Source organism: Aotus nancymaae, unplaced genomic scaffold (genome assembly GCF_030222135.1).
Source record: "Aotus nancymaae isolate 86718 unplaced genomic scaffold, 86718_ANA_hifiasm-v0.15.2.pri h1tg000014l, whole genome shotgun sequence".
In the NCBI taxonomy this organism is placed as follows: domain Eukaryota; kingdom Metazoa; phylum Chordata; class Mammalia; order Primates; family Aotidae; genus Aotus; species Aotus nancymaae.
In genome coordinates, this window is record NW_026988425.1 from 75,854,631 (window position 1) to 75,870,381 (window position 15,751).

Consider the following 15,751-nt stretch of genomic DNA (forward strand, 5'->3'; position numbering starts at 1 on the left):
GATCTCAGAAGAAACTCTAGGCACGCGTTCCCTCATTGAGCATCCACCCAGTTTACCTGGGAAGGTGTAGAGTCTCCCCAGGCCAGACACCGACTGGCTGAACACTCATGGTACCACTATATACCTTGGTTTGAGGGGCATCAGGAAATAATCCAGGGCTTAAATATTGCCCACACCATTTCTTAACCCTAGTTATATATCAGAATCATCAGGGACCCTCCAAATAAAAATACCCACATTTCCATTCCCTCCAGACAATTTGAAATTGAATTTCTAGTGGCAGGGCTCAGGTATTTGCATTTTTAAAAAATCAGCTTTATTTATTTCTTATTAGGCATCTTTATTTTTAAGTGCCTCTCCTGTGTTTTGCTGCAACAGTGAGTGCTGAATACTACTAATGACTAAAGGCTTTCTGATCTTTAGAAGACCTGCTGAAATGCAGAACCCTGGGCAGGGGCTGCTTCAAGTCTCTGTTGGTTTAAGCTGTACTTTATGAACTTTAAGGGAAAAGAATATGACTGATTCAGTCTTTTCTGAGTGAAATGGTGGCCTTTGATCAGATTTGGGGGAGTACACTTTTTGTCACAAATGTTAAATAGAACTTGGCATCTGTTAATAAGGAGGAAAATGGAATGAAATATTATCAAAATAGATTTTTTTTAAATTTCGGGAATAATAATTGAATCAAAAGTAATATTGAAGACTGGGAGCAATATTGAAGAGTACCTCTTTAATTACTCAAAACCATATACCTTACACTTTGCTGTACCCATGTTAACTTCTATCTGCAAACATAGAAATTAAAAGGAAATATGCCTATGGCTTAAGCATTCCTTGGCTGTACTACCAAAGTTAGTTTGCTCAATATCCATTTACATTAGAGAAAAACAGTGATTACTGCCTCAATGTAAGCCTACATGGATTTGGAAAAAAAAAGATGAAAAATGTATTGAGACTGCACATTTAACACATTTAAATTATCTAGATTTTTATAACCACAAAAGTCTTTAGAGTTTGAGTTGTTTGTATGATTCTTTCGTTGTAGGTCGGACTGAGCTGTAATTGCAACCAAAAAACAACATTTTTTTCAGTCTGAGATACAAATCTTTCAAAGGAAGTCTCAATCCAGCAGAATGTAAACTTTATTTGTTTTGATAATTATGTCAACATTCTTCCAACTAGATTCCCAAAAGAGGAGCTAAGTGGCTAGAGGGCTAGAGTATGAAGAGCATTATGTGTTTAAAGATTCCCTTCACATTAACTAAGGAATAGAGAATTTAAGTAGGGAAGCGAGATTAAAAAATGAAAATACGAGGACACTTAGAAATGAGAACCTATATGACATAAATCCTATGACAAACAGATCAAAGATATGGCTAGTTTGGGATGAGGTGTTTTAGAAAAGATCTATTGGAGGATGAGGGCTTCAGTGGATCATTCCTAATTGGATGAGTAAAGTTCAAAGGGGGGATATATGAAGCATTCCAAGCTGGAGATTGTGGGCTGGAGTGGTGTCTTCTTGCCTAAGTCTGAGGCTGGAATGAGGAAGATAGTAAGATAGGAACAGGGAGCTGCTGGGCTCTTAAATATCTTAAAGAATTTAAAGCTTTCTCTCTTTAAATTCTGCAAGAGTATAAGCACTTCAGGAAGGCTGTCTATTGTATTTTTTTAATAAAACAAAATTTTTTTGTTACATATTAAAATAAAATCCATTTTAATAAAGAAATGTGATCCTAATGTACCTCTGCTGAGTAGATTGGTATACACTTACATTTAATTAAAAGCTCCTAAACTTAAATTGTAAAATTCCCCAAGGAGAACATGAACTATAACCAGCTGCCTATGCATCTTAGCAACTATGTTTTGTGTCTGGTAACAGTATGACTGGAAGACTTGTGCTCTGTCTACAAAACTTTGCTATGAAGTACTTAAAAATACTTGGTGAATAATTTGAGGTCAGCTAGCAATAAAGCTTTGTGTGAAATGTCATTAAAAAAACCTATTAACCATGGTACTGGTATATTCAAGTTAAGCTGTTAAAATACATTCATATAAACATAGAAAAGATTATACATACACTCAGAGTTCTGTGGTTTGACTCTTGAAATCCAAATAAAAGTTATATTGCCTTTTGGGTAAAATTCTAGAATAGAGCAGTCTTTTATAAGGCCTTGTTCATCTAAGAGCTTGGAATGTCAATTACACCATTGAGTTGCTCTGTTCCTACGAAATATAGCAGATCACCATTTTGGAATGAGATTCCTTCTCTCACAATAGCACAGGTGTCCCCCACTTACTATACACCACAGAGAAACTTTTCTAGTTTGCAATAATTACAGCTGTTGAGATTCTCTAATAATAGGTGTGGGTGGAGGTGGTGACAGGAAAGGGGGATGAAAAGGTAATTTCAGAGGAAGAATAAACAAAGAGGGGCAAGTAGGATTTGGTGAGATGCAAGGAGTTAGTGACAGGAATTTGGGTGACAGGGCAGGGAAAAATTTATCTGTATATAGTAATGGTAGATAGGTTTTATACCCCACCTTTCCCTGCTATCAGATGTTAAAAGTATGGGAAGAAATAAGCTATACTGACAGAATAAAATTTAGATGGTATGTATAGGAAATGTCAGCAGAAAATTTTAACTTTAAAGCCCTAGGTAATTAACATTTCTCTTTCCTTTATACATTAAGAAATCCAGCCAGATGCAGTGGTACACACCTGTAATCCCAGTACTTTGGGAGGCTGAGGCAGGAGGATTGCTTGAACTCAGGAGTTTGAGGCTCCCTGTGATGGTATCCCTGCACTCCAGCCTGGGCAACAGATCAAGACCCTGCCAAAATAAAAAAAAATTCAATAAAACCATTTGCAAGTTGTCACAACTTATTTAAAGAATAATTATAGTTGCTTAATTGTGAGACTATTACTTTCAGAAAAAGGAAACAAAATAATTTCAAGTCCCATTTTATTTTATTTTTTGAAATTAAGTAATTCCCATTTAGTAGACAATTTCTTTCTGGGGATCTAATATACAACATTAAGACTGTAGTTAATAAAATTGTATTGTATTGGGATTTTGTTAAGTAGATTTCAGTTGCTTTTCTCACAAAAAAGATGGTATATATGTTAATCTGCTTCATTTTTCCATCTACGTATATCTCATAACATCATGTTGTAAACCTCAAATACACAATAGAATTTATTTTTAAAAAAGAAAATTTCGGCTGGGTGCGGTGGCTCACGCCTATAATCCTAGCACTTTGGGAGAACAAGGCAGGCGGATCACAAGTTCAGGAGATTGAGACCATCCTGGCCAACATGGTGAAAACCCATCTCTACCAAAAATACAAAAATTAGCTGGACATGGTGGTGCAAGCTAATTTTTGTAGTCCCAGCTACTTGGGAGGATGAGGCAGGAGAATCGCTTGAACCCAGGAGGCAGAGGTTGCAGTGGGCCGAGATCGAGGCACTGCACTCCAGCCTGGTGACAGAGCAAGACTGCATCTCAAAAAAAACAAACAAACAATTTTTTATATTTTACTTATTAAATGAGCTTATTATTTTATTTATAGGTAGATTTTCCTCTCAATTACTCAATTTATTTTGATGTGCTGCCGACTTCATGATAAGAAAGATAAGATGAAACTGCATAATACATTTTTGTTTTCTATCATTTTGAAGGCAAGTCAGGTCAAATACTTGGGAGGTGGGTGGGGAAAGGAATTCTAATCTAAATTTAATAATTGGTACATTTGCAATAAGTACATTCAGAAAATTTTCCATTAAAATAGGGGAAAAATGTTTAGTAATGCCAGTTCTTTGACTTACTGGCAAGAACATTTGTTTCAGAGAGAGAGAGGAAGGGGGCAAGGAGAGACATGGAAAGTACACTTGGGTCTCTCTGAAGTTGACAAGAGACTGTCTGCCTTTGGGTCCGACACATAAAAGGTACTCGGTATATTCTGAGAAATCAATTAGCACCAGAAGAGATATTACATTTAGGTTAGCAGGCATGATTGTGGTGGTAATGAAATTAATTTTGTGTGCAAAAACCAATATGAAGCAATGCTGTGTTTATGAGGTGTATGCAAAGATTCTGTCTCTGATATGTTTATATTGCTGTGATTGAAGCATTATCATATTTATGTAGGTTAGAAAATGGAATTTACTACATCTAACAGTTGGGTTTTTGGTGAGAAATTCTTATATGATAGTCTAAAATGGCAAGGAAGTCCTTATAAATTTATGAGCAATTTGAAGTATTAGAGTTCTTGATCTGAGTAGAATATGAACTAAAAGAATATTATACTTTGTTATTGGAGCTAAAATCAGAAACTATAGAATGAATGCCATGGCCTTTAGTGGAATTAAGTAGTCTTAATATGAGTTGATAGCTAAATTGTTATATATTAATGATTTACAATTAGAGTTCTTCATTTTCTTTCCCAGGAAAAAAAAAAAAACCCAAAACATTTCAGTGAGTATCATGACCATCCATCAGTTTCCTGCCGTACTGACATGTGACATGTTGGCATATCTTTGTGTCTTCTCTCTCTGCTTTTCTCCACCCACTTTTTTTTAGAGCCACCAACATCACACTTGACAGACTTCCATCTGTAATGACTCAATAAGAAAATCATGAGATATGTTTATAGCAGTCTTATTTATTTAAGTGAAAAGTTTACTTAGAAACCTAAGTAAATCTGTAATAGCAATGAGTGTTTTTACCCTATTCTTGGCCTAGGAGTCTATAAATATGCAATATTGATCAGATATTTTCTTATTTATCCTTGTGTTTGGCTGGAGAAACCTAGCTGAATGTCTAGTTTTAACTTCATTCTTTACAAAAGGGTACAAAATATGATAGAGGTTCTTTATATGCTTGACATTGGCCCATGTTTCTTATTTAAAATCTTTTTTCTGTATTTAAATGACAGCTATAATATCACCAAACAGATGTAAGAATTTAGTGTACCTATATCTAATATTTCTTAATCATGAATTCTAGTTTTGTTTAACTCTAACGAAGCAAAATAAAAGGGTTGCTTGCATGTAAAATGATAGTATGAGCAGTTTAAGATAAGCACATTTTAAAACTCTAGTTAAATTTCATGAAGTTGTACTGAATAGTTTAACTGTGTCCGGCTTAATTCAACGATATTCAAATAGTTTTAGCAATGAGAGATTCCTGGCTTTGGTGGTTAGATAAAATTATTGATGTGAATATTTCAAGAGATTCATTTGTACAGAAGGCATTTTAAACGCCTCCTCTCCTGCAGCTTAAACGTTTTCTTCACATTCTTTTTTCATAGCACAAAGTTTACCTTCAGTGCAAACTGTATTAAGAGGATGTTATCATTGAATATTTTGTGGTATCCTCCTATTTTAAAACGTATACATCATGGGTACTATATATAAGAGCCAAGTAAGAACTTTAGTGACCTAATATTGAAGAAACTTAGTCCTTTTAATTATATATATATATTAAATGACAAGGCATTTAATCATTTCCTTGAACTCGGCAATTAGCAATAATTGCAACATCTGTCAGAAATAATCTGAATTCATTTTATGTTTTTATAATACACTAGAAATACATAAATGTATATGTCTTCTGATTACATAAAAGTCTTATTGTCTGGTTTTTTTAATTTAAAAAAATTCCAGGAGCTTCTGTGGAATTTGTCTTGGTAGTTCCTACACTTCTATATTTGTGTTGATTCATAAAATAAATTAGAATATAAGCAACACTGATTCCCTAGGGTTTTTTCTTTTCTGATGAAACAGCTAATGCTAGATATTGTTCTTTCTATAGGTAGAAGGAAATAGCTTCTTGCAACAGGAATAATTCTGGAGAAAACAGTTGGTTTTTCCCCTTTAGATGATAGGGTGGGAAGCAGAATTGGCTCCGTCATAATGATTTCTCTTAAACGTTTTCAGGTTCGGCCTATGCATGTGTATTATGGATTGGGGCTAGTTTGAAAACTAATTCTGCATTATTATTCCTATGGGCAAGGTGGTGAACAGTGTGTAATTTTTTGTCTTCTTTATGGGTCAGTACATACACAGACACCTTTTCATACTGCCTTGTCACTAAATGTAAGGCAGCTGCAGTGGCAGGACCCTGTCCTAGGACAGTTGAATGCCTCTATCATGAGGTCTCAGAATTTCTTCATTCCTAGTGCCCAAGACAAGGAGCCTTGCTGGTGTATTTTTGATAGCAGAAAAGTCCGTTGAGCTTAGTGGTTGCTACCATTTGGCAATTTCCAGTCTAGGAAATATTCTGATGATATGTGCTTTTCGAAGAATGCTAGTTAGAATATTTAGATAGGACTCCTGAACTTTCTTCAGAGAAAATGTTAATAACAAGAACTAAAATTGACCTAATCTGGGTCACATCTCAGGAAGGATAAAGGTCTACAGGTGTGGAAGGTTCTTTCTTTCTTGTCCTTTCAGTGAGCTGTTTCTCTTCAGAGAAAATGTTAATAACAAGAACTAAAATTGACCTAATCCAGGTCGCATCTCGGGAAGGATAAAGGTCTACAGGTGTGGAAGGTTCTTTCTTGTCCTTTCAGTGAGCTGTTCCCCACAGAGCCCTCCTCTCAGTGCTTCCTACTCTTGTGCACGGGTTGTGGTTAAGCTCTTGTCTCAGTGCTGCAGTGGGTAGAGGATGCCATTGCAATGTGAAAGGGCCATAAATAAAGCTCTCTTGTTTTTCTATAAGACAATCTGCTCTAGAACATATTATGAAGGGGCCAGAAGGAATCTCTTCTCATTTTCTTATTGAATAGAGAGTGTATAAATGTTCTCTTACAAAAAGGACAGTAATCAATTACTTTTCCTATATAGATCATATATAAAAATAGATCTATAGAAAAAGTAATTAATTCTATTTAATATGGTTTTAATTTTTAAATGGTTTTTATATGAAATAGTCTTAATTTTACTTTTTGCAGTTCACACAAAGATAAATTCCTGCATTTCAAGATTACAATGTGTATGTGATTCCTTGCTTCATTTTAAGGACTATGTTGTTTTCTTAAATGTGTTGACGAGTCTTTATAACCTGTTTTAATAACGTTAAATTGAATACATTTCCCTTATTGTTAATATAAAAACAGCAAATTTGAAGACTGGGAACCATATAAAAGGGTGATTGCACTTATTATGAAAAGATTTGAATCCCTCTTTGTGTGAGTGTGACCAGCCTTGCTATCAATTTCTTCTGTTATACACTGCCAAATTTTCTATTTAAGTATTGTGAAAACTCTGTTTTTTTCAGGTCGAATGAGTGATTTGAGTGTAATTGGTCATCCAATAGATTCAGAATCTAAAGAAGAGGAACCTTGTAGTGAAGAAACAGATCCAGAGCATGATCTAATGGCTGAAATTATACCTGACTTACCTGACCTAATTGAAATAGAGCTATACCACAGTGAAGAAGATGAAGAAGAGTGTGCAAATGCTACCGATGTGACAACCACCCCATCTGTGCAGTACATAAACGGGAAGCATCTAGTTACCACTGTGCCCAAGGACCCAGAAGCTGCAGAAGCTAGACGTGGCCAGTTTGAAAGTGTTGCACCTTCTCAGAATTTCTCAGACAGCTCTGAAAGTGATACTCATCTGTTTGTAATAGCTGAAACAGAATTGTCTACTGCTGTGCAACCTAATGAATCTGCAGAAACAACTGAATCTCTTGAAATTACATGGAAGCCTGAGACTTACCCCGAAACATCAGAACATTTTTCAGGTGGTGAGCCTGATGTTTTCCCCACAGTCTCATTCCATGAGGAATTTGAAAGTGAGACAGCCATAGAGGGGGCAGAATCAGACACAGAGAGAGATACTGCAGTTGGTCATCAGGCACATGAACATATCGAACCTATATCTCTGTTTCCTGAAGAGTCTTCAGGAGAGATTGCCATTGACCAAGAATCTCAGAAAATAGTCTTTGCCAGGCCTAAGGAAGTAACATCTGGTGAAGAGGTAGAAAAAAGTACTTCTATCACATACACTCCCACTGTCGTTCCTAGCTCTGCATCAGTATATGTTTCAGAGGAAGAAGCGGTTACCCTAATAGGAAATCCTTGGCCAGGTGACCTGTTATCTACCAAGGAAAGCTGGGTAGAAGCGACTCCTAGACAAGTTGGAGAGCTCTCAGGGAGTTCTTCAATTCCAATTCCAGAAGGCTCTGGAGAAGCAGAAGAATATGAAGATACAACGTCCACCATCGTAACTGATTTATCACAGAGAAATCCTACTGGTGCACTCATTACTTTAGACACTAGCAGGATAACCACAGAAAGCTTTTTTGAGGTTCCCACAACCACTGTTTATTCAGTTTCTGAACAACCATTTGCAGAAGTGGTGCCTACCAAGTTTGTAAGTGAAACAGTTACTTCTGAGTGGATTTCCAGTATCTCTGCTGAAGAAAAGAAAAGGAAGGAGGAGGAGGGAACTACAGGTACAGCTTCTACAATTGAGGTATATTCACCTACACAGAGATCGGATCAAATAATTTTACCCTCTGAATTAGAAAGTTCAAATGTAGATACATCTAGTGATTCAGGTGCCAGGAAAAGTTTTATGTCCTTTACAACACCAGCACAGTCTGAAAGGGAAATGACAGATTCTACTCTTGTCTTTACAGAAACAAATACATTAGAAAATTTAGGGGCACAAGCCACTGAGCACAGCAGTATCCATCAACCTGGGGTTCAGGAAGGTCTGGCTACTCTCCCAGGTAGTCCTGCCTCTCTCTTTATGGAGCAGGGCTCTGGAGAAGCTGCTGCTCACCCAGAAACCACCACTCTTTCTTCATTTTCATTAAATTTAGATTATGAAATTCAAGTCAAAAAGGAAGCAGCTGGTACTTTGTCTCCACATGTGGGAACTACATTCTCCACTGAGCCAACAGGACTGGTTTTGAGTACAGTAATGGACAGAGAAGGTGCTGAAAATATAAGCCAAACACCCAGGGAAATGTTGATTTCAGAGAGATTAGGAGAACCTAATCATGGGGCAGAAATAAGGGGCTTTTCCACTGGTTTTCCTTTGGAGGAAGATTTCAGTGGTGACTTTAGAGAATACTCAACAGCGCCTCATCCCATAGCAAAAGAAGAAACAGTAATGACGGAAGGCTCTGGAGATGTAGCATTTAGGGATACCAAGATTTCACCATCTACAATACCTACTTCAGTTCACATCAATCACATACCTGACTCAGAAGGACCCGGTAGCACCATGGTCAGCACTTCAGCCTTCCCTTGGGAAGAGTTTACATCCTCGGCTGAGGGCTCAGGTGAGCAACTGGTCACAGTCAGCAGCTCTGTTGATCCAGTGCTTCCCAGTGCTGTGGGAAATTTTTCTGGTACAGCTTCCTCCATTACTGATGAAGGTTTGGGAGAAGTGGGTACTGTCAATGAAACTGAGAGAAGATCCACCATTTTACCAACAGCAGAAGTGGAAGGTACTAAAACACCAGTAGAAAAGGAGGAAGTAAAGGTCAGTGCCACAATTTCAACAAACTTTCCCCAAACTATGGAACCAGCCAAATTATGGTCAAGGCAAGAAGTGAACCCTGTAAGACAAGAAATTGAAAATGAAACAGCATCAGAGGAACAAATTCAAGAAGAAAAGTCTTTTGAATCGCCACAACACTCTCCTGCACCAGAACAAACAATCTTTGATTCACAAACATTTACTGAAACGGAACTCAAAGCCGCAGATTATTCTGTATTAACAACAAAGAAAACTTACAGTGCTGATAAAGAAATGGAGGAGGAAGACATTTCCTTAGCTAATGTGTCTACTCCAGATCCAGATGCAAAGGGCTTGGAATCTTATACAACTCTTCCTGAAGCTACTGAAAAGTCACATTTTTTCTTAGCTACTGCCTCAGTGACTGAATCTGTACCAGCTGAACATGTAGTCACAGATGCACCAATTAAAGAGGAAGAAAGTATAAAACTTTTTCCCAAAGGTATGAGACCAACAATTCAAGAGTCAGATACTGAGCTCTTATTCTCTGGACTGGGATCAGGTGAAGAAGTTTTACCTACTCTACAAACAGAGTCAGTGAATTTTACTGAAATGGAACAAATCAATAACACATTATATCCGCACTCTCCTCAACTGGAAAGTTTACAAACAAGTACCTCAAGTGACAAAACTGAAGCCTCTAACAGAATGGAAAATGTGGCAAGTGAAGTTGGACCACTCGAGTCCCAAACAGACATCTCTGAAGGTAGTGAGTCAGTAGCCAGCACAACCTTAATAGAAATGTTAAGTGACACTAGAGCAGAAGGACCCACGGTGGCACCTCTACCTTTCTCCATGGACATCGAACATCCTCAAAATCAGACTCTCAGATGGGCAGGAGAAATCCAGACTAGTAGACCACAAACCATAACTGAACAAGACTCTAACAAGAATTCTTCAGCAGCAGAAACTAATGAAACAACAACTTTGTCCACTGATTTTCTGGCTAGAGCTTATGGTTTTGAAATGGCCAAAGAATTTGTTACATCAGCACCAAAACCATCTGACTTGTTTCGTGAACATTCTGGAGAAGGATCTGGAGAAGTGGATATTGTTGATTCAGTTCATATTTCTGCAACTACTCAGGCGACCAGACAAGAAAGCAGCACCACATTTGTTTCTGATGGGTCCCTGGAAAAACATCCTGAGGTGTCAAGTGCTAAAGCTGTTACTGATGATGGATTCCCAACAGTTTCAGTGATGCTGCTTCTTCATTCAGAGCAGAACAAAAGCTCCCCTGTTCCAACGAGTGCACCATCAAATACAGTGTCATATGAGAGGTCCACGAATGGTGTTGCAGGTGGTTTCCAAGACCGTTTCAGAGAATTGGAGGATTCTACCTTAAAACCTAACAGAATAAAACCCACTGAAAATATTATTATAGACCTGGACAAAGAGGACAAGGATTTAATACTGACAATTACAGAGAGTACCATCCTTGAAATTCTACCTGAGCTGACATCAGATAAAAATACTATCATAGATATTGATCATACCAAACCTGTATATGAAGACATTCTTGGAATGCAAACAGACATAGATCCAGAGGTATCATCCGAACCACATGACAGTAATGATGGAAGTAATGATGACAGCACTCAAGTTCAAGAGACGTATGAAGCAGCTGCCAACCTTTCTTTAACTGAGGAAACATTTGAGGGCTCTGGTGATGTTCTTCTGGCTAGCTACACTCAGGCAACACACAATGAATCCGTGACTTACGAAGATAGAAGCCAATTAGATCATATGGGCTTTAACTTCACAACTGGGATCCCTGCTCCTAGCACAGAAACAGAATTAGACATTTTACTTCCCACACCGACATCCCTGCCAATTCCTAGTGAGTCTGCCACAGCGATTCCAGAGATTGAAGAAATAAAAGCTGAAGCAAAAGTGCTGGATGACATGTTTGAATCAAGCACTTTGTCTGATGGTCAAGCTATTGCAGACCAAAGTGAAATAATATCAACATTGGGCCAATTTGAAAGGACCCAGGAGGAGTATGAAGAAAAGAAACATGTGGGTCCGTCTTTTCAGCCCGAATTCTCTTCAGGAGCCGAGGAGGCATTGGTAGATCATACTCCCTATGTAAGTATTGCTACTACCCATCTTTTGGATCAGAGTTTAACAGAGGTGCCTAATATGATGGAAGGATTCAATCCCCCATATTACACTGACACAGCATCAGCAGTTTCAACATTTGCAAAGCTGTCTTCTCAGACACCGTCATCTCCACTCACTATCGACTCAGGCAGTGAAGCCTCTGGACACACAGAGGTCCCCCAGCCCAGTGCTCTGCCAGGAATAGATGTCAGCTCATCTGTAATGTCTCCAGAGAATCCTTTTAAGGAAATTAATGTAAATATGGAAGCGACTTTCAAACCATCAAGTGAAGAATACCTTCACATAACTGAGCACCCATCATTATCTCCTGACACAAAATTAGAACCTTCAGAAGATGATGGTAAGCCTAAATTATTAGAAGAAATGGAAGCTTCTCCCACAGAACTTATTGATGAGGAAGGAACTGAGATTCTCCAAGATTTCCAAAACAAAACCGATGGTCAAGTTTCTGGACAAGTAATCCAGATGTTTTCCAGCATTAAAACACCTGAGGCTGGAACTATTACAACTGCCAATGAAATGAAATTAGAAGGTGCTACACAGTGGCCACATTCTACTTCTGCTTCTGCTACTTATGGGGTCGAGGCAGGTGTGGTGCCTTGGCCAAGCCCACAGACTTCTGAGAGACCCACCATTTCTTCTTCTCCAGAAACAAACCCTGAAACTCAAGCAGCTTTAATCAGAGAGCAGGATTCCACAATAGCAGCGTCAGAACAGCAAGTGGCAGCGAGAATTCTTGATTCAAATAATCAGGCAACAGTAAGCACTGTGGAATTTAATACTGAGCTTGCAACACCACCATTTTCCCTTCTGGAAACTTCTAATGAAACAGATTTCCTGATTGGCATTAATGAAGAGTCAGTGGAAGGCACGGCAGTCTATTTACCAGGTAAGACCACAACGTTGATAAATCTGTTTCCAAACCTGGAAACAGTCTCTTGGTCCTAACATTTCTATGTATATACTTTTTATTGTGATGTTAAATCAGTGGAGAGTTTTATATTGTTCACATAACAGCAGGCCAGGCCACAGGATTGAGTTCATAATGAGATGAAATGACAGTAAGTATAGATTAGTTCTGGACTTTGCAAGTATACTTTAGATTTTTTCTGAGTTTTAGAAATAATATACAATTGCAACGTGGAAAAGATGAAATTGTTAATGTTATAAAAATTCAATTTGTTTTACTCACAACTAGAGTATTGCTTTGTCACATGTCTCATTGTTATACATCTTAGTTTTAAAACTAGAAAAAAAAGTCCTGTTTTTAAAAACCCTCCCACTGATGGATGCTGTTGGTGCAATATCAAATTCTGTCAGGCCTTTAACACTTGAGAGTAGTGAATAGTTCTAATAAATATTTCAGAGTTTGTGCAGTATCAGTATCAGCTCATACTTGTATACAATGTCCTTGTTTAAGACAGCTACATAATGCTTCAAACACAGTGCCTAACAGTAGTGAGTATTCATTTATTATATAAACATACTGCCTGTTGAGAGTTTTCTATTTATTTACTGAATGTATGGAAAGCATGAATTTGATACTGCTTCATATAAACCATGTCTTTTGATTGTCACAAAAAAGCTGTAAAAGCCCCGTGTGAAAGGGTGAAGTGTGAAGATTCAGAGAGGCTCAATAACTTGGCCAAGGTGGCACAGCCACATTGTGGTAAAAGGAGGCTTTAAACCCAGCTCAACTCTACACTAAAGTCCATAGTCTTTTTACTGCTCTTTGCTGGTTTCAGCATACTATAAAAATAAACCATTTATATTGAACAATATGTGAACCAGGAATCTTGGAATATTTACTTTGTAGAATTTATTTTCTCTTAATCTAGCCTGAGGATGCTAAGAAATCCACTCTAATAGTGTTTTCCCAGAATGTTATTATTTATATTAAAAATGTCAGTGGAATCCAAAAATAGACATCATCACCTAGCTACTTCCTGGAAAAAGAGAGAAAAAAAAATCAGTACTTTAATGCCTGTCTTGGTTCAAAATACATGTTGTATTTTAACCAGTATGTTTTATGCCATGACTATTGTTAAAATTATTCTTCTGATCATATCAGTATTACCTTTTGTGCCAAGAATGCTTTGTTTTGATGTGCTTCAGAAAGAGTAAGATAGTCAGAAAGTGCATTTTTTAACAAATGGCTTGAAATATTTTGAGTGACATTAATGAAAGGTAGTTGACATTCAGTTTTTTGTTATCACTCTATGTTTAATCTGTAAATGATAATCTAATAATTTGACAAATATTTATTGTTTTGTAAGTTAGTTTAATATACTTCAGTTGTTGAAAATATGATATAAAAATAACTGGTAATAGCTAGGTACTTACAGAGTTAAGTTTGACAAATGAGAAATATGTGCCAATTATCCAGTTCACAGTATTTACCAAGAATTATAGTTTGCGTCTTCATTGCAAAACCAATAGTCACTTTAGCTTAATTCAGTAAACAGCAGCTCTTATGGGATTACCTGGTCTATCTGTTGCAGGTTCAACTTTCAGAGGTTACTATGAACTATTTAGGGGAGAATAAAATTCATAAAAACAGAAGTTTTCTTTTAATTGGAATGACTTCCAGTTCACAGAAAGACTGACTCACTAAGTCCTTGTCTCATGGTCTCGGCATGGCGTCCAGGGTCAGTGGTGGGAATAGTAACAGCACTTCTTCACGTTCGTGTGGCACATCACAGTCTGATAAAGCACTTTCACATAGTGTCATTTGGATTCTGCACAGAGGGCAGCATGTGGCCACGGCGTCTGTTAACTGCAGCCTTGTCATCTTGGCAGTGTACTTGTACTTTGAAATCCAGAAAGCTAACATTGTTAGGGAGATTTCAAATAGTTTTGGAACTATAGGAAAAAGTGTCTTAGAAAATTTGGGGGAGTTTTTTGAGAAGTTGGTGTACTCATCTGAATTAAACTAATTTTAATGTGGACTCCCAAACATGGGAATGTGTATCTATCCAGGTTTATAACCATCCAGAATTTACTTAACACTCAGAAAGTTTGAGTTTGACTTTCCAGTGTGGGGAAGTCTCAATTATTTTCTATAGCAGTAGCTTGTTTATCCTAGTATATTTTTAAGCTAACGTTTCATAAGAAGTTAGACATCTTTCTTCTTTTATGTGTAATTATTTCAGGGTTTCAGGTCTTGAGATTCTTGAAAATATGGGTGTATTCCATAGAAAATCTATTTTATTTCAATTATTTTGTAAAATTTTCAACTTTCACTTGGATCTTTGAACATTTAGAAATGTAAGCAATTCTGAAACAATATACAAAGAATAGATATACCTTCAATGAAAATGCACTTATCCAAGCAATATGGCGATATAAAATATGTGCTTCGGGTAGTGTAAAAGTATTTGCACTTAGAAAATATATTTAAAACTGTTTGTCCTCATAAATTTATGTCTTTGGCCTTTATATTTATCTCCCAGGAGTGTCGGTTTTAATTTGTATTTTAATAAGAAAATTGTAATAAAAACTTGGGATTTCATTTTAGGTAAGGTTTTGTATATGGGTTTGTTTTTATGCAGTAGAGTTTAATCCATGTGTTGCTTTTCTTCAAGTATAGTTTAAAGGAGTACATTTGGAACGTGTTTTTGGAAAAAGCATATTAATGTAGCAGAAGAGACTTCAGTGCACACTTTCGAAGAAAAACAGTTTCTGAGCATTAAGTGGTAAAAGGCAATAATAATTCAAATGATGATAACAAGCCAACCTGCTAAAAAGAATGCATGTTCTGTGTATCCAGCCATTTCACATGAACTAACCCCATTTAAAAGAATACATTTTCCATTCACTGTGCACATATGTGTAATCATTTTTGACTAAAATCAATTGCCATTATCATGCCAACTAAATCTGCAGTAGAATGTATTAGTTGCCAGATACAGTACAAAATATATCATTTAAAAATAATCATGATTGAGTCCCAGAAATGAATAGATTCAATTTGTAACAATTAGTTATAGAAACACTCCAGAGAGTAAAGTTAATGTCAATTTTTATGTGTAGGATTGCTATGGTAAAGCCTGTAATGTGGTAGCAATGTGGGGCGTTTTATGCTAAA

At 36.9% G+C, this 15,751-nt stretch overlaps 1 protein-coding gene across 5 annotated transcripts in view; it reads left to right on the plus strand.

Moving 5' to 3' along the window:
• VCAN (versican) overlaps window positions 1-15,751 on the plus strand; it is a 110,828-nt gene that overhangs the window by 58,972 nt on the left and 36,105 nt on the right. For 4 of the 5 annotated variants that reach the window (XM_012477602.3, XM_012477604.3, XM_012477601.3 and 1 more), the window contains one exon: window positions 7,280-12,553. The exons of the other annotated variant lie outside the window; for it this stretch is intronic. In XM_012477602.3, coding sequence (XP_012333025.2) covers window positions 7,280-12,553 — 5,274 coding nt within the window. The remainder of the gene's footprint in view (window positions 1-7,279; window positions 12,554-15,751) is intronic. 5 annotated transcript variants of the gene reach the window in all.